General features: G+C 41.6%; 1 protein-coding gene across 1 annotated transcript in view; it reads left to right on the top strand.

The window, feature by feature from the left end:
• cps1 (carbamoyl-phosphate synthase 1, mitochondrial) overlaps nt 1–10,880 on the top strand; it is a 32,543-nt gene extending 21,663 nt beyond the window's left edge. The window contains exons 26-38 of the mRNA XM_029252291.1: nt 114–308; nt 1,353–1,420; nt 1,751–1,826; nt 3,164–3,241; nt 3,709–3,816; nt 4,545–4,634; nt 5,123–5,293; nt 6,602–6,676; nt 7,698–7,796; nt 8,520–8,579; nt 8,890–9,002; nt 9,880–10,009; nt 10,380–10,880. Of these exons, the coding sequence (XP_029108124.1) occupies nt 114–308; nt 1,353–1,420; nt 1,751–1,826; nt 3,164–3,241; nt 3,709–3,816; nt 4,545–4,634; nt 5,123–5,293; nt 6,602–6,676; nt 7,698–7,796; nt 8,520–8,579; nt 8,890–9,002; nt 9,880–10,009; nt 10,380–10,499 (1,383 nt within the window). The 3' untranslated portion in view covers nt 10,500–10,880. The remainder of the gene's footprint in view (nt 1–113; nt 309–1,352; nt 1,421–1,750; nt 1,827–3,163; nt 3,242–3,708; nt 3,817–4,544; nt 4,635–5,122; nt 5,294–6,601; nt 6,677–7,697; nt 7,797–8,519; nt 8,580–8,889; nt 9,003–9,879; nt 10,010–10,379) is intronic.
• The last annotated feature ends 8,776 nt before the right edge of the window (nt 10,881–19,656 follow it).

Raw genomic sequence — 19,656 nt, 5'->3', positions numbered from 1 at the left:
TCATGTCCTTTCTGACATCCATTAGCCAAACATTTCTTTAAATTACCTTTTGACCCACTAAAGATTAGGGTGCGTGCACCCAACCCTCTAACAGCCAGACCTCCCCACGTTAGGGCTGCATGGGCAGCATAGTCTCTGTTGGTGGCCAGATCCCCAACAACCTGGCCATGCCGCTCCACCTTAATGGTGTGAACATCCTGGGAACCAGACCAGTGCAGATCAACCGGGCCGAGGAGCGCTCCATCTTCTCTGCCATCCTTGATGAGCTGGATGTGGCACAGGCACCATGGAGGGCTCTTAGCTCCCTGGTAAGCTCACATGTCGTTGTCTGCGGACAGTCTGGTTTTTTTTTGTCTTTACTGTTCTTTGTTTCAGTTAAGGGTTAAATTGATAAACACTGAATATTACACACATATTTTGTTTGTGTACAGTACGTAACGGCTATGAACGAGCGCAGGTGGACAACCATGCAGTATTACAGAATAAGTTACCGGAAACAGCCTTGTTTTATTGTCATGATAGTTAATGTTAAGTACTGAATTAATTGTCTGCTTTAATAATTATATTTTAGCATAAAGATGTACATTTTGGAGATCAGGAACACATAAGAAGAATTTACCATTGAAACTAATAGTAATTATGTCTTTTAGTTAGAACTCCCCTTATGAAGGGTTTTACAGGAATGCATTACCTTCATGGGGTCAAAGGAGACTGCAAATGAAAAGCAGCCTAGTCCATTCTCTTGAGTTGGAAAGGCTCTATAAGGGATGGGTGCTTATGGTGAGCTTTCTACTGTTTCATGGCTACTCCTGGCATCGGAGCTTTGGCAACAGCCTTGAGTTGAAATTTAATAAATGATAACCCTCCTTGACTGTTGACAATGGCCGGCCGTGGAGCGTACCCTACTGGCGCATGCTTTTGGCTCAATGTGCTGTTTTCAGTGTTGCTGGCATTCTAGCACATCCAGCAATGCCATGAGAAGGTTCAGTGCTACGTAAACTCTTTATGCCTCTTCTTATTATTAACTGTACTATTTCTATAAGTGACCGACTGCTTTATCTGTTTTCATACAGAGCAAATTATCATTTTGTTTATTTATAAAGTAGAATGTTTTTCCTCATTTAAAACACATTCATTCAGGTTGAGTGCACTGCTCAGTGTTGCAACAGCAGGGTCCCACGTAGGGTTTCGACTGGTTACCTTCACCTTTCAGTTACAAGTTCTCAGCTCCCAGGCTAAGTGCTGTTCCATGATGGAATTTGTCAGTGTAATTTTTTGGATCCAAAAGGCTCAAAATGCTCACAAAGTGAAATGGAAAAAAGTAGTGATTACCCTTTTGGTCTGCATTGCAGGAAGACGCTCTTTCCTTTGCCGGTGAAGTGGGATACCCATGTCTCCTGCGACCTTCCTATGTCTTGAGGTGAGTGTTCAAGGTTGTGCAGTATCAGTCTTTTATAGACAGTCTGATACAATATATAGCATTACAGTAGTCTGTTCTGCTCAAAAGAAAGGCATGAACCTGTTTTTCAGCTGTAATTTTGGAATGCAAATTACAGGACACACAAGTGCAACTTCTGAAGACATGTCCATGATGGAACTTGTGTGAAACAGGGATTCCATAGTTTCTGACACACTGGCATGGGAGTAGTTGTGGTGGCATGTGTGGTTCAGCTGGTTAATGTAGCTGTCACTAACCTCTCTGCTCAACTATCCACTTAATTTTTTTTTTTTCTTCTTTTTTTCTTTTCAGTGGCTCAGCCATGAATGTTGTTTATGGGCAGGAGGAGATGAAGTGCTTCCTAGAAGAGGCTACACAAGTGTCACAGGTTAAGGAATCTCTTTGCTTTGCTGTGCCTCTACTTTTATCTTTCATTTACACAGGTTTCTCCTCTTACAAAAGGTGAAGAGGAATTGTTGAAGGGACATGTCTCACACACACACACACACACACACACACACACACACACATATTTTCTGAAACCACTTGCAGAGTTGCGGGGAGCCGGAGCCTAACCTGGCAACACAGGGTGTAAGGCTGGAGGGGGAGGGGACACACCCATGGTGGGATGCCAGGCTGTCACAAGGCACCCCAAGCAGAACTTGAACCCCAGACCCACCAGAAAGCAGGACCTGGTCGAACCCACTGCGCCACCACACCACTACACCCCACCCCCCCAATATGTTCCACTTTATTTTTAATTTTGTTGTCTTGACATCTATATTGTAAAATTTGTCTCAGCATGAATATGACTAAAGGGGTGGAAGTGACTCGTCAGTTATGAACAAAAGTTTTTTAGAACAGACTGAAGTCCCACTTGAGTTGGTAAGTTGAGGTGTCATTGTAATTTTGTATTAGAAAAACTCAAGCAGAGAGCTGATGTAAGAGGGACAGTGTTCTCAAATAGCCATGAGGTCACAAGTATTCAGACTATTTAGTCTGAAGAGGGAACTAAACAGTTTTAAATGAGATATTATGTTGCTTCAGGGTATAGTTCACCTTTCAAAAAATTTTAATTATTTATATTTCATTGTTCCTTTCCAAAACCCATTTTTAGATATTGCTCTCACTTTTAGAAATATTGTTTATGATTTATGTGCCACTTTGGTAATAAATTAAGCTTGAATACTATGTTAGACAGATTCAGCATCCGCAAAGAAAAATAAGTAAAAACATCTAGATAAGTAAACATCTTGAGTCCTGATAATATAATGATATTCTTAACTCATGCTTCATGTGTCAAATGGACTGTACTCAAGAATCGTGTGTCTGCATCCAAATCTCTCTGCACTTCCTTCTATTGTTCTCTGAGATGTGCGTTATGTTGAAGAAAAGCATCTGCTAAATGAATAGATGTAATAAAACCACATTGAAAACTGGATTGAATGTCATTGGCTGAACATGTCAAGTATATTTAGTTTTTTTCTACATTTTTAATATGCAACACTAAACATTATTTTTGCATTTCCTGTGATGAATAATTTAAAAAATTTAATAGCCTAGGTTATATAGCATATATACGCATGTTCTTAATACACTGCGCTGTGCAATAATTCTCGATTTGACTCAAAGGATCATTGAGTGGGATTATGACATGGACCCTTGCTCTTGCGTTCCGAGATCGCTCCCTCCATACTCCCCTTTCCTTGTGGCTTTCTTTCACAGGAACACCCAGTGGTCATCACAAAGTTTATTCATGGAGCCAGAGAGGTGGAGGTGGATGCTGTGGCCAAGGCAGGCAAGGTGGGATGCTGGACTGTGAAGTGTGTCGAGCATTCCAAGTCTGGAGACAGCTGAATGGAGACTCAAAGCCCAGAATTAGATCATTAGATCTCCTGGACCATTATGCTGCCCTTACTGACAGCGGTTTTCCAAAGTACTCCTGAGCCGATGCGGTTACATTCATTCCAGAAGAATGTTGGTTTTTTTAAATGCTCGAAGATCACGGGTGTTCAGTATTGGTTTGCGGGCGTAAAGGTCAAGGCCGCAAACCAATACTGAACATCTGTGATCTTCGAGCATCTTCAGAGAATCCATTTGAAATCCATTTTTGGTGTGCGCGCAGCCAAAATGATGCAAGTTGTGTTGCTGTCAATACGTATGGACCTAAGTGTATTTTGTCTAGGTGAAGGGATCCCACTACTTGCAGCTGGTCAGACTGGGACCCAGTGAACGTTTGCCAGGTGTGCAGCTTTGTGCTCTTGTTTCAGGTGCTAGCCCACGCCATCACGGAGCATGTGGAGGATGCCGGGGTCCACTCTGGTGATGCCACCCTTATGTTGCCCACCCAGACCATTAGCCAGGGGGCCCTTGAGAAGGTGACTACCCTGTCTGTGCCTCTGCATTTAACATCACTTTAATTTCAGTGATGCTGCACAGCTTTCTTGAAGGAGGAGGTGTTACTGTTGAGGCAACGTGGAACTGCAGGCCTTCCCTCGTAGGAACGTGGTACAGCCTTTGCTATCCTGAAATGTGATGGTAAAAATCCATTTTACTTTAAACCTTAAGTTCTGCCTGAATGTAGTGTTCCAAAGGCTTAAAAATTAAATAATTTTGGGCAGTTTGGCTTCCATGTAAGGCTGCTGAAGGCAGCGATTTATTTTGCCTGAAGGAAAAATGGCTAATCATTGGGGAAGGGAATAATAAAATCAGCTTATGTTCCAGCTACTGAAGGACTTATGATAAGGAGCTGCACAGGTGTGTCCCACAGAGGTAGGCATAGAAAGGGTAGATGCCTGTAATGCAGACAGCAGGCATGTCAAACCATGATGGAAACTGAGAGTGTCCCACAGACACACACACACACACACACACACACACACACGAAAGGGAGGCTTCCTGATGCTCGGAAGAGTAGAAAAATGGTGGAACATAGCCAGGGAAGAGAAGGAGAGTTTCCAAGAGGAAAAGTAAAGGTCAGAAAGAGACTGGCACATAGTGGACTCTAAAAGTTACATTGCCTTCATGTTTGTGGACCATTTCATTACAGTTTTATATACTCCGTTTTTCTTTTGAGTTTTGTCCTGTCTTTGCCCATCATTCACAGGTGAAAACTGCCACCCGGAAGATTGCTAAAGCATTTCAGATCTCAGGACCATTCAACACGCAGTTCCTGGTCAAGGGCAATGACGTCATGGTATGAAATATGACACTTTCAGGAGTACAGAAACTTTTCAGGAGTGCAGGACACGTGTACAGATCTGCATACACGTCAGGGGAACACTCAGCACATGCTGGATGAGTGTGAGAATGTTTACCTTCTGCAGTGAATCCATTTACATAACGTTTACCTTTATATCTTTAGCATCTGCTTTTCTCCAAAGTCACGTCACTTACAGTGGCTTTCAATGATGTCCCCGTTTATACAGCTGGGTAACTGTTACTACATTAATTCCGCATAAGTACCTTGACCAGGGTTACTACAGCAGGATGAATTATTCAAACCTCCGACCTCCAAGTCCAAAAGTAGCAACTGTACCCACAATGCCACTTACCTACATTTCCATATTTTAGTGTAACTCCCATCTGCCTTCAAAGTCCTGTTACAGGGGCCACAAAAGCCGCTCTGCTCCACTCTGCTTTGCTATGGGATAGAGATATAAATATCCATATTCTCTCCTCAAGGTTATCGAGTGCAACTTACGGGCCTCCCGCTCCTTCCCATTTGTCTCCAAGACCATCGGTGTTGACCTCATCAATGTAGCTACTAGGGTGATGGTGGGGGAATCGCTGGATGATTTAAGACTTCCCTCACTGGAAAACCCTATCATCCCTGTTGATTACGTGGGCATCAAGGTGAGGACTTGTCTACTGCTAAGGATGCAAGGGGGAAGGTGACCAATTGAAACAGTAGGTACGACCAAACCACTTTCACAAGGCTGTGCATTCCTAAGAATGTCAGCTGGGACTGGGATTCCGACCAACAAACTGCCTAAACATTCTTCTGCACTGGAATTGTGGCGTTGCGTGAACACAGGTTCCACCTCAAGATACACCCGTCAACGATTCCACTTTATAGGGAGTTTCCTTTAACATCCCGACTTCAGCTTACAAGGCATTTCTTCCAAGACCAACTTTGAATTCATGTGCCTCCTGACAGCTGAGCAGCATGAGAGATTTGCATTTATTCATTTATTTAGCAGACACCAGCATTTTCTCCAAAAGTGACCTGCAGTGATTATTACCTAGTATTTATGTGACACCTTTATCCAAAGTTACTTACATTGTTTGATCCACTGAACACCCTGCAGTCATTCACACATTTATACAGCAGAGTACATAACACACACAGAAATTAAACAGTAAATTTTAAAAATATTTTTTTTATAAAGCGTTATGTGTTTTGCATTGCAGGGGGTGCAGTGACGCAGTGGGTTTGACCCGGTCCTGCTCTCCGGTGGGTCTGGGGTTCGAATCCTGCTTGAGGTGCCCTGTGACGGACTAGCTTCCCGTCCTGGGTGTGTCCCCTCCCCCTCCAGCCCTACGCCTTGTGTTGCCGGGTTAGGCTCTGACTCACCGCAACCCTGCTCGGGACAAGGTGTTTCAGCCACTGTGTGTGTGTGTGTTTTGCATTATGTGTTATAAATTGAAACTGAATGTTGGTCACCAGTTCAACTGGATTTACATTTCTGGAGACCTTCAGTGAAAGGCCACTTTGAGACTCTCTTTATCCGCTGTTGCTTTGCGCACGACCATGTTGTGCACAGCCGACCTCCCTTGAACACGTTTATGTCTCTTACAGCGCTGTACAGTAAGTACAGCGTTGTCTGCCTGAGACCCCTTCCCGACACCCTGGTGGCACACGGCACATACTCGTCTCTCCTCAAGAGGGCACCATTGATGCAGACATTGGGCCATCGAAACACCTGTGCAGTTATGATGTCACCTTCATGATGTCACCTTTATTTAGAGGAGTGTAATAAACGCTGCTCTGGCTGGACACATGGACCAGGCGCTGTAGCGTGTTGGAACTGTTACTGTTGTCTGTGTGTGTGTGTGTGTGTGTGTGTGTGTGTGTGTGTGTGTGTGTGTGTGTGTGTGTGTTTGTGTTTCTCTTTTGTTGCCTCCAACTGGGTTAATGCAGGTGCAGTCTCCTCCCCACAGGCGCCCATGTTCTCCTGGCCCCGTCTGCGAGATGCCGACCCTGTCTTGCGCTGTGAGATGGCCTCTACCGGAGAGGTATGCTGCTGCGGAGCGGCCAGCTTCTTTGCGTCCGTGCTGCCCCCCCCCCCCCACCCCCATCATATTATTCTCTAGAAATACGCACTGTTTGCCTTCCCTGATCGCAAAAGAAAATGCTAACAACTCCAAACAGCAACTCCCTGAATAGACGCAACAGTCCCTCACCTCATTAAAAAGGGCTTTATTAACCCGCCTCATTCTCATATTCTCAGCCACTGCCAGGATGGAGCGCTGATAGCCGTGTGTGTGTGTGTGTGTGTGTGTGTGTGTGTGTGTGGGTTTAGGGGTAGAGACGGGCAAAGACATACTCTATCCTCACCCCCTCGGAAGCTGGCAACCTCATGCTTCCTCTGCTCTCCAGCTACCCACAGGCTCGGTTCCTCCCTTGGTTGACGGGTGAGGGAGGCTCCATTGGAGAAACACCATTTTTAATTTCCCCAACAGTTCCTCCACTTGCTCTCACTGGCAGCACAATAACCATAGAAACCAGCCTCCAGGAACAGGGAGACAGATGGAAGGCTGCAATTTGCAGTTTGTTTTATTACATTTGTCCCTCCGCCCCCCATGCTCGGTGCTTTATACGCTTAGAGCACCGTTTATTGCCAGTCACTCACTCAGCTTAAAAGGGAAGTCACTTCATGTGTCTTACATCAACTGGAAGGACGTGCTGACTACACAAATATTTGTGCAATTAATTATTTAATTACACGGTGATGTGACAGTACCTGCAGGTTCACTCACTTATTTAGCTTTCTCAGGGTTTGACCCCAAAACCTTTTGGTCGTGAGGACAGTACTATTTAGCACATTAAGCTCAATTGTCAGAGCCAAAGTTATTTGAGTTCACAGTAAAAATACAGATTGTAGAAATATGTGTAAGTATGATTGGTTACTGTTGAAAACTTTAGAGGGGTTTGAATACTTTTGGAAGGCACTATAGCGCTGCATCTAAACTGAATGACATGTCTGCTGTTTCCATCGATCGTGGCTCATTTACTTGGAACTGTGTTCCTCCACAGGTGGCCTGCTTTGGCCCAAACATTTACTCTGCCTTCCTGAAGGCTATTCTGTCTACTGGCTTCAAGCTGCCACAGAAGGGCATCCTGATTGGGATCCAGGTGAGGAGGACTATGGTGAAACCAGCACACTGACCCATAGCAGCAGTTGTCTTGTTGGGCATTTAATTCAGCCAACATCTGGAAACACACAGGTCTGCTTCCTTTTGGCAATGAACAATTTACTTGCCTGAAATTATGCAATGAATAAGTTAAAACTTGGGTAAGCACTGTTGGAAAATACATGCATCCCTTGATTTACAAAACTCATTTGTTCCTGATAATTCTGCAAATATTGAAATTTTGGATACCGAAACCTTATTTCCCGTTATTTTAAATGGGGAAAAATAACAGTCCATTCAAAAACCACAAACCAAACTTCCCAAGTATCCCTAAAGACTTAAATACCAGTATAGCAGTCAACCCATTGAAAAAACTACCTATTTTGTCTTGAGAAAATCAAGAGACAGCCGGTCTACCTTCATGACGCCAACATGTTCCGTAGCCTATGCCAGCATCACCGGACACAAGGCTTGGGGGGGGGGGGGGACACCCAGAACGTTCCTGTTTTAAGTATTCCCCAGCAATAATTCCTGTAGATCTGCTGATGGTCTGGTAGGTGATAAGAGTTTTAAACTTGATAGCAGAACCAGTGGGGAGATGTATGGAAAAGCATGTTGCATGTCTACTGTGAGCCTGCAACTGATGTTTAAGTAGCTGAAACTACAAAAGCCTCCCTTTTAATGGATTTAGTAACATACTGTTCTGTTATTTGTCTTGTCCCAGCATTCATTTCGACCACAGTTCCTGGCCACTGCACACCAGCTGAAGGACGAGGGTTTCAAGGTGCGTTCCCAAACCCCCCCACTGGTCCTTTCCATTGGTGGATTAATAAACTATTGGCTGTATGTTGTTCTGTACAAAATGGTGCTGTAATTTTTCTATGTATAAACTTTAAGTAGTTGGGTAGCAGGAAGGTACACAGGAGGTGACATGCACACAAGGTGTGGAATCTCATTTTACATCTTTCAAGTTGATTGTGATGCTGAAGAGTGGGGTCTTGTGAGAGTGCTAGTAAACTCAGAGTGGCAGGTAGGGTTTTTGAGCACCTGTGACGACCAAATCCATCACCCCGTTTCCTTGTCTGTGTGCACAGCTATACGCCACTGAGGCCACCTCTGCCTGGCTTAATGCCAACGATGTGCACACTACTCCTGTGGCCTGGCCAAGCCAGGAAACAAAGGATGCCAGCTTACCTAGCATTAACAGGTAATATTATTATAAATAAACACACACACACACACACACACACACACACATTTTCTGAACCGCTTGTCTCATTCGGGGTTGCGGGGAGCCAGAGCCTAACCTGGCAACACAAGGCGTAAGGCTGGAGGGGAAGGGGACACACCCAGGACAGGATGCCAGTCTGTTGCAAGGCGCCCCAAGCAGGACTCGAACCCAAGATCCACCAGAGAGCAGGACCTGGTCCAGCCCACTGCGCCACCGCGCCCCCCATTATTATAAATAATAAATATTTATTAATGGGTACTGGTCTAATCTGTGTTCCCAAGCTTGGAGACTAGAAGAGACAGTAATAACGGTAAGATGCTATGCCTTTAACCATTACTAGCAGCAGAGGGTAACAGACCTGGTACAATTGATCACCACTTGTCCAAGCCAGGGCCATTGTGGCCATCCTGGAAACACAGGGTACAAATCCTGTCAAGGTGGGCAAAATTTGGAGTAACCTATCCATCTAAAACCTGTGTCTTTGGGCTATGGGAAGAAACCAGAGCACCCGGTGGTATGCTCGATTATACACCTTAGGAAGTGTGAGGCACTCTTTGTCTAGGCAATTACATCAACACACAGCTGTTCTTTGAATATGAAATGGGTTTGTCAGTGAAACAGCAGGGTTGTTCAGGTTGGCACAGACTTAAGGCTGTTTCTCAAACCATTCTTAACTTGGACACAAAAGTCATTTCAGGTCATAACCTTTTTTAACCACGGAGAATGATTGATTGTCCTGATGGTTTTTCGCATTCCTTCAAATGTGTTTCTAAGAGTTTCTTTGACATACATAGCTGTAACAGAACCAGTTGTTTGATTCACCCAATCAGATTGGTTCTCTTGCTCCTTGTAGATTGATCAGCGAAGGCCAAATCGATCTGGTGGTGAACCTCCCAAACAACAACACCAAGTTTGTGCGTGACAACTTCCTCATCCGCAGGATGGCAGTTGACCATGGTGTTCCCCTTATTACCAACTTCCAGGTCCGTCCCTGTCCACCAGCTTGCTTTGACCACCATCATTCTTCTAGAGTTAGACTGGTCTACTGAATAGCAGCATAAAATGTTTCTCATATTTTCATTGCCTTGAATTGTGCGGTTGATGATTGGACCATCAATACTAATCCTGTTATCTTGTTATCGCCTGATCTCCCACTATTGTCACTTAAAGCTCTGGCAGAGGTAGAAACCCATGTCTATATTTTGCAGCTGTCTCAACACTTGACTTTACTGGGGAATCATAGCATGTGTTAGGGCTACCAGTATTTTGAGGACCTACATGTGAAAGCTTTGTCCATGGCTAAAAGATCACAAGTGATTTTTTTTTTTTTCTTTTCATTTGCTGTGTCTGCAGGTTGTCAAACTGTTTGCTGAGGCCATCAAGCACACTAGTGAGCTGGACACGACCAGCCTGTTCCACTACCGCCAAAGAGACATCCAGCAGCAGGATAGAATCCCAGGAATCCAAGTGTAGTGACCGCTATGGAGCCACCACGACCCCCCATCCCGCATCAGTCCGCCTTCTGGGTCCAAGACAAGTTTGTACGGATGGACCTTTGCAGACACCGTCTCTGTGGCTTTGACCATATTTGCAGATGTGATCATTTCAGCTTCAAAATGAAATTAATTCAGCTAAGTGGAGCACTAACAATTCCATTTAGCTCTAATGACCATTGCTAAAGTGACCTTAGTGAAGCCTCTCTGTAGCAGTTAATGTGTCCCTCGGCCTAATAGTGTCCATTGTGCTCAAAGACAGCGACGAGGACAAGCTTTTTTTTATGCTTAATAGACATCAGTGTTTAATGTATTATATACCTACATGTTGTCAGTTTACTTGGTGTCAGTGAAATAAATATCAACAGCCTTCTATTTTTTTTTTTTTAGGACCTCTGTTTTCCTTTTTTCCACAAAAAATGCTGCAGGTGAATCAAAAGTGAGCATCCATTTATTAGATAACCATTTCAGCACAACTGACTGAAGTGATGAGTCAGTGATATGGGTATATTGTCATCATTGCCTGTAGCTCTAAAGCAGGGATGTGTTACTGACAATTGATTACTATTTATGTTTGTCCATACAGATAAAAGGTTGTAATACATTATTAAACTTTATAAGATTTGCCAGGGTGGATTGTTGATATTGAGGATAATTAATTTACCATATCAGGACCAAAATGGCCTTTAGGGAACTTTTATTCAATATATTTACATTCCAAGATTGAGGATTAAATTTGAGGAACACTTAAGTCACAAGATCCATAGAAGCTAAACAATAAACATGCCTGATGTTTACCAGCTTCAAGCTACTTCTAACTTTTAATCTTCTACACAATCAATAAGAAAGTAGTAAAAAAAAAAGATGTCCATTGATTTACTTACACGTAAAATTCTCTAATTTTAATATCATTACATTAATAAATAATATTACTACTTAAATCTTACAAAGTATTTTCATTTTAATGTTCTTCTTAACACCAGGCTACATAAAAAATGAAAATGAATTGTAAAATGACTGAAAATAAAAACACATTCTCTTCTCTAACTACTTTCGACTTCCTATAGTTGACTGCCTACATTGATGATGATGCTCAGCAGCAGAAGCAAGGTCTAAATATCCTAAACACTATAAAGACACGTGGAATGAAAAGTGGTCCAACACTTATATTTTGTTTCTGTTGTATTTGTGTACAGGTGTATTTTAACATTTGTAACTGAAATGTTAATAACGGGGGGCGCGGTGGGTTGGACCGGGTCCTGTTCTCCGGTGGATCTGGGGCTTGAGTCCTGCTTGGGGTGCCTTGCAATGGACTGGCATCCCGTCCTGGGTGTGTCCCCTCCCCCTCCAGCCTTTTGCCCTGTATTGCTGGGTTAGGCTCTGGCTCCCCGCAACCCCGTATGGGACAAGCGGTTTCAGGTGATGTTAGTAATGTTAGGAACCAGCATACTGTATACTCGAGCTGAGTACTTCACTCTGGCTTTTATATGGTGGCATTTAAATTTCACCAGTACATATTTTTGCAGGAGATTCCCTCATCTTGCACAATGTTATGTACGTCTTAGGGCCACACACTGAAATTTCATTTCTAGAAGCTGTGTTCTGTGTGTGATATGTTCTATGTAGCACAAATGTGAACTTCAAATTTAAGAGTGGATTAATATGCCGTGTAATAATTCTGACATTCCTGTAGTTACAACACAGTGCATACTGGGTAGAAATTAATCAGAAAATAAAGGCGCTTGTCATCCTAACTACACGTTGGTGTAATATTAATAAAGTGAAACATTTAGAATGCGTGGTCCCTCACATTCCTTTGTGTATCTGTGCGCTAAAAGTATTGTAACCAGTGTGTTACATGTTCATGTCCCAGGATGCGCTCTGCTCTTCTGTTGTACATTTGAGACGAATGATGCTGTACCCAAAATGGGTTCTGCTTTTGTATTCTTACAAATGTAGGGACTTTTTCTATTATTAAAGTGAGAGGAAACAGCCATAGTAACCCTCCCCCATGAAAAGACAAGCCAAGTATGACCAATGTATCCCAGCTACTTGTGGTAAATTAATGATTCATATTGAAAAACTCGACAGTCTCTTTGTGTAGGTCAGAATAATTAGGTCAGTGACACAGCTTAGGTAAGCATTTTTTATTGTGTGTGTGTGTGTGACAGCACAGCAATAGAATACAGAAGGTTCTGCACAACTTTTTTTTTTCCTCGTTTACATTTATTCATACATTTTCTCCAAAGCAACTTCCAATGAACTCTATGTAGTGTTATCAGCCCACACACCTTATTCACCAAGGTGACTTACGCTGCTAGATACACTACTTACAATGAGTCTAAAATTGAACCATAGACCAGTGAAATACACTTTGTCTCTTTCACTCACACATACAATGGGTTAGGGTTTAGAATTCCTAGCTACATCTACGTTCTCCATGTGTGACTTGACATCATCAAGGTGTATATTTTGAACTGAAACGTTTCTTTTTTTAAAGGAGTTTTTCATAAGTGAGACTTGACAACTTTGTAAATTTTTGGGTACAAGTTAAATTTTCTCCAAACTTAGAATTCTTGTAAAAGGGGCTTTCGTGAGAAAACCTAGATGTAAAAGCACTAATGGACATCTGCACTATTGACCCTCAACTGATTGTGATGGCTTCAGGTCTCTGTTTGGGTTTCTGCAGAATTTGGTTTACCTCTTTTCGGTCACTTCACATGAGTATCTGTACACATATGGTGTATGTGTGTGTGTGTGTATGTATGTATGTTCTTGTTACGTCCCTGTACAAGCTTTTGGTGTGTTTTATTATTTCTTTCTGTTTATTTTTTGCTTCCCATACAGGACCGTTGTGTACCATTGATTGTCATCCCTGTCCATCATCATCTGTCCTGTTTTCAGTGCCTTCACTTTGCACCAATCAACTCCAGGCTCTGCCATTATAAAAACCCCACCATTTGCCAAGAAGCCCAGACTTTTGTCTCATGGTGCTTGTGTTTGGATTATTGACTGGTGTGGTGTCATCCTTTTGCTGGCTTACTGTTAAGGTTAATTGTTTATTGACTTAGTGCTGTTGTCTTGGTTGAAAAAGCAGACAGGTAAACATATCACGAGACCTACATCTACAACATGTAGGTGTCAGCAGCCTGTCTAGACACATTAGGGAAGAGGTAGATGCCACCCATGTACTTTTGATTTTTGGTAGATACAATAGGTTAGTTAGGGCATCTTGAATGCTGAAGACCCTTTTGTTTTGTCTTCTTTTATAGTGTTGTCTGCCAACAATTTACTTCGGTTTTCAGTTTAGTTCTTTGCTTTGGCACTGTCTTACTTCCTTTTACCCCTGGAAGGTGTCTTTGTGGTCTATAAATATTGTAAATAGTCACCTGAATATCTGCACCAATTAGCATAGTAAGAAGAACTTGCACTTAGCATTTCTTTTGTGTGTGCGTGATTTTTGTTCGCCCCGTGTTACCACTTGTCATGACTCACCTTGATCTTACATTGTATGCTGCTAGAACCAAAGTAAATTTCCCTCTGTGATGAGTAAAGTTGTCATGGTTGAATGTAGGAGACCAGGTGAGCAGACTCAAGTGCTGATGCTTAAGTCACTTTATTTGTATCACACAAGGGTTGCACCCACAGAACAGAAGCCTTGGAAGATAACTGAGGAGAATGTTTCTGTCTGAGGTTCCGCAGCTAGGTACATTGGAGTGGGTACTTTTATACTGCGTCTCCGGGATTTTTGTTGGGGAGGTCGTGGTGGTCGTCTGGCAGGCAGGTGTTAGGTGCGAGTTGTTGGGCATGCGGTCGTCAGGCATGCCAGTGACAAAAGTTTCATTGATTCATTCATTACTGATCAATCTCCTCTGTCATCTGTCCAAGATGTATTTTTCCATTGGTGGGTAGGAAGGAGACTAGAAAAGACCCAATTTAATTTGGGGGAACCAACACTTTATTGCAGGACCCCAGACACATTCATATATGCAGCTTTCTGTTTTTCTTCTCTTCTAGTCATGCACATTCGTTATTGCATCACTCCATCCCTCCTGCATAAGGCAGTCCTTTCTTTTGATACACTATCATCAAGTACACAGTGAAGATAATACAAATGTTGAAGGCCTTCAGTTAATTCTTCAGCAAAACAAGTTTTAGTCTAACAATTAAAATGGTGTCAACCACAGTCACTTCACTTTCTACCAAAAAGCAAGTTTTTATCATCTACTGTAGCACAATCTTACATCTACTGTGTGATTTACAAAACACACAATTTTATAGTAATTTGATCCAAGACTGATACAGACAATCGCAAACCTACTGGAGACAGGCTTCTGAACATGCGGTTGTTATTGACCGCATATGCAGCATGTCCACGGTAGAATCCTAAACAAAGGCATAACAAATATAAGAAAGTCTCTCAAACATTTGTGAGTTTCCCCAGACCAATCTCAGCCTCCCCACTCCCCATAATAGTTAGGGCTGCTCTTTGGATCCCCCAGAATCCTCCAGTGGCAAACAAAGCATCAGCAATGGGGCAACCAATCAGAACTAAACCCCAGGAGGGCACACAGAACTATGTAGAAGCGTGGACAATAATACCAACAATTTACATGAAATTACATCAGTCTCCCTCAGCACTGTTAAAATATACTTCCTCAAATATGTGGTTGATGGCTAATTTTTGTATGGTTTATGAAGATGGTCATTGTTCCTCCTGTGTGAAACATTGAGTGGAATCTAGTGGAATTTACCTGCTCTATTCATCATTCTTTTAGAATGAGTTCATAAATAGAATATGAATTGCAGTTTTAACTCATTCACTATTTTAAAGTTCATTACAAAACAGTTTTTTTTTGCTTGTTATGTTTCAATGATGTCATGCTTCCTGATGCTTATGTTCCTTGATGTTGTGTTTCAGCTGATTGGATGAAACCTGATTATTCTCACCGGGTAGCAAGAGGGCTATATTTTATTCATTTCAGTTAGACATTGAGTAATACTGCTAGAAGCTTTGATGTCATCACTTTTTTGAATATTCTTTAAAAGACTTGTCAACCTAGTTTTTAGAACTAGGTTACACAGAAGATGAACCATTTATAAAAAATGTATACTAGCTGATTCTAATATGAGAACAGTGAAGTAAGAAAACAAATATAGCTTATGTAGCTCTTTTTTTGGGAGCCAAAGGGGGTCAAGGCAGGACATGTGTGAATCACAATATGCTGCAGTGAGCTCACCCTAACCCAGAGACAACGAGGGGTTAAATAACATTTTTTCTGAGTTGGAAGCGTAAACATACATGGCCATGAGGTATTAGTTAAAGCAATGCCAACCTATTTTCAAATATCATGTATGGATTGTAATGTGCTTCATTAACACACACACATTTTCAGAACCGCTTGTCCCCTACGGGGTCGTGGGGAACCGGAGCCTACCCGGTAACACAGAGCGTAAGGGGAGGGGACACACCCAGGACGGGACGCCAGTCTGTCGAAAGGCACCCCAAGCGGGACTCAAACCCCAGACCCACCGGAGAGCAGGACTGTGGTCCAACCCACTGCGCCACCGCACCCCCTGCTTCATTAACATTATTTGCAAATTCCAGAAGTATATTGAAGAACAGACATTTAACACTGTCATCTGATTTCTGTGATGGTTTTGAAAATGGCCAATAAAGCAAAGTAGAGATGTCCTTAACGAAAACCTGCTCAAGAACACTCTGGACCAGAGACTGGGGCAAAGGTTCACCTTTCGATTTTCATTCTAAGTGCAGATTATATAATTAGGTACTAAAAATGCACATCTGTTTTTTTTTTTTTTTGTCAATAAACACACTTTACAAATACTCTGAATTCATATTTGCAACTGTTACATGTTATGTTCAATGTCTTAAAATATTTTCCTTTACAGGTGTAAATAATTTATGTTTTAAAGTTTCAAAAAACAATTTTCCATGTGAAATCAAAAAGTAAGACACTTATGTAATAGTTACAACTGTCCAGGGATGCCTTTTGGCCCTTTTCCGTCTTTGAGGAAAAAAAGTGCAAGAAAATATAAAAATCTAGACAATATCTAAACCTGTTTTGTAAGAGACGATCGAAATCCTGTTTCATATGAATTTCATCCTGAACATAGCATCAAATGTTGCACTTATATGTTGTGTGTTCTTCCTATATGTATTTTATGTAAATTTCTGCCAGGGTTTTTCAGAGTCTTGAAAGTCTTTGAAAGATTGAACTGTTTGGACTCAATTCCAAGGGCCGTGTCTGGAGGAAACCAGGCGCTGCTCATCACCTGCACAATACCATCCCAGTGGTGGAGAATGGTGGTGGAAGCATCATACTGTGGGGTTGTTTTTCAGCAGTAAGGACTACGACACTAGTCAGGGTCAAGAGATATCCTTAATGAAAACCTGCTCAAGAGCACTCTGGACCACAGACCGGGGCAAAGGTTTACGTTCCAACAGGGCAATGAACCTAAGCGCAAAGCAAAGACAACACAGGAATGGATTAAGGACAACTCTGCTGCCACAAGTGCTTCAACTAAATTCTAAGTAAAGGGTCTGAATACTTATGTTGGTGAGATATTTCAGTTTTTATTTTTAATTTGCAAAAATTTCTAAAATCTTATTTTGACTTTGTCATTATGTGGTATTGAGCGCAGATTGATAAGGGAGAAAAGAATTTAAATAATTTTAGCGTAAGGCTGCAACATGGTCTGAATACTTTCTGAATGCACTGTATCTCTAATCTGTCATTTTTAGAAATACCTTCATCATAATATATTTGAAAAAATATATTACAAAACAGCATCAGAAGAGAAAATAATGGCGTTAACACAGTTGAAGTCTATTCCAGTGCCTTTCAGCATTGGGATGTACAGATACATATCATTCATAAGTTTAACTTCAGTCTTCATTTTAAGCTCTGTCTATGTTTATTTCTATGTATTGTTCCTTTATAATAATTCCAAAGACATGTTCATTTAGCATTAAAGGGGGGCACTGTTAGAGTGTATCTATTTTTTCTTACACAATTATTTCTACATATCATAGTTTACTTTTGATTATTACATAATGATTTAATATGTTTTATTTTAGATTAACTTTTCATTTATTATTCTTCATATGGTTTTCATCTCAGTTTTTATTTCATCTATGCCTGCGATATGGCTTGCTGCAGAAGTTTCTAGAAGAGAGGCTCTCCGCTACTGGTAAAATTCCACTTAGCAGACACAGGAAAAGACGTGTAAATATGCATGGCTACGATGGAGAACTGTAATAAACCAGTTCTTAATTTTAAGCATGCTGTGCCTAATTACTGAATAGTTCCAAAGAACCTCGGATGAATAAAAGACAGTATATATTTGGAAGGTAGTTCTCTGGACTTATTTTGTAATGAGGAATTTTACAAAAAATATTTTAATTTTTATACATTGCATCTGATAGGGGCGCGATGGCGCAGTGGGTTGGACCACAGTCCTGCTCTCCGGTGGGTCTGGGGTTCGAGTCCCGCTTGGGGTGCCTTGCGACGGACTGGCGTCCCGTCCTGAGTGTGTCTCCTCCCTCTCTGGCCTTACGCCCTGTGTTACCGGGTAGGCTCCGGTTCCCCACGACCCTGTATGGGACAAGCGGTTCTGAAAATGTGTGTGTGTGTGTGTACATTGCATCTGGGAGGCTAGAAAATGATGCATTCATTTTCACAAACTGCTTGTGTTTCCAGTGCAGGGTCACATTGGTCCACAGACTTTCTTGGGTGGGAGGGCTGTCCATTGTGAGGCAATCGTACAGACAAAGGAAAAAATCTGAGTCACCAATGCACAAGAAACATCTTATGACTGTTGGAGGAAACAGGAGTACTCAGAGAAAACACACTAACACAGCAAGACCATGAAGAGCCAGATTTGAACCTACATCTGCATGCACAGCCAAGGAGATGTGAGGCACTAAAGAAAGCCTCTGCATGACACTATGTCACCTGCAACTGAAATCATAAAAAAAATTAAATGGAGTCCAGAGAAAAATAATTCATCACCTGAATTTTGACACAATAAAATAATCAGACATTGACACCTCTTTAAATATTAATGATTTTTATTTCTATTAAATTAAAAATATATTTTTGACAGATTTGTGTAAGAAATGTATTTGAAAGCTTTTACCATGGGTAGCTGGGCAACTTTCAAGGGACACAAATGCTGGCGCTAACTTTCTAAGGTGAATATCCTCAGCAACCGAGGACCCTCAGATAATATTGAGCGTGTGACAGCAATGTCAGTTATGGAGGGTGGGGTTTGGCTGCTTATGACAGCCCATAATTTTTTAATTAAGTAACTGGGCACACAAGTTTAAATCTACGCAGTAAACAAATTAAGGTTTTGGGAGCAGTGAGGTGGGCCAAGATACTGGACTATATTTATTATTTAATTATAATTATAACTACTCATATAGCCACTGAGACTCATCCTTCCAAGACCTTGACTCTTGTTGGAAAAGTACAGAAGAAAGGAAGGGAACACACAGCAGAAAAGTGTTTAGATGTGACGAAGCTGTTAAAATGTTAAAAACAACAAATTGAAAATAGCAACACTAAATATCGAGGCATAATGTGTGAAGGTGGTTGGGGTGGACATTCACCATCAAAATTACCGATGCAGAAACAAAGTCAGATCACAAGACAACTGTATTAATTTAATACCATCTCATTCAGAAAAAGAAAAACACATTCTGAAATTGACATTTCCCGCTTATATACAGATACCCTGGCCAGCTCTTCATCCCTCTATAAAAATACTATTCACATTTTACAGTTAATGTACAGTAGTAAATCATGAAGAGTGACCATTGCAAACAGTGTTTAAAAAATTCCTCTGAATTTGCCAGTTGGATCATAAACAGGACTATAAACAATGTTCACTGTTTTTTTTCTTGTAATAGATCTACACATTTTTGACATTTCAAATGTTCTTATTTATGAAAAAAGTTTTTAAAAAAAGTGTTCAGGCATAAAATACATCAATCAGTATGAAGACATTAAACATAATGTACATGACAAATTTTTTTAGCCTTTGCAGTTTTAATTTAGATACATGTTCTTAAAAGAGTTTTAAAGCATGTATATTGCTATGTACTGCTG

This window comes from Scleropages formosus, chromosome 1 (genome assembly GCF_900964775.1).
Source record: "Scleropages formosus chromosome 1, fSclFor1.1, whole genome shotgun sequence".
Classification (NCBI taxonomy): domain Eukaryota; kingdom Metazoa; phylum Chordata; class Actinopteri; order Osteoglossiformes; family Osteoglossidae; genus Scleropages; species Scleropages formosus.
Note: the sequence above shows the minus strand (reverse complement) of the source record. Positions and strands in the feature narration are given on the sequence as shown.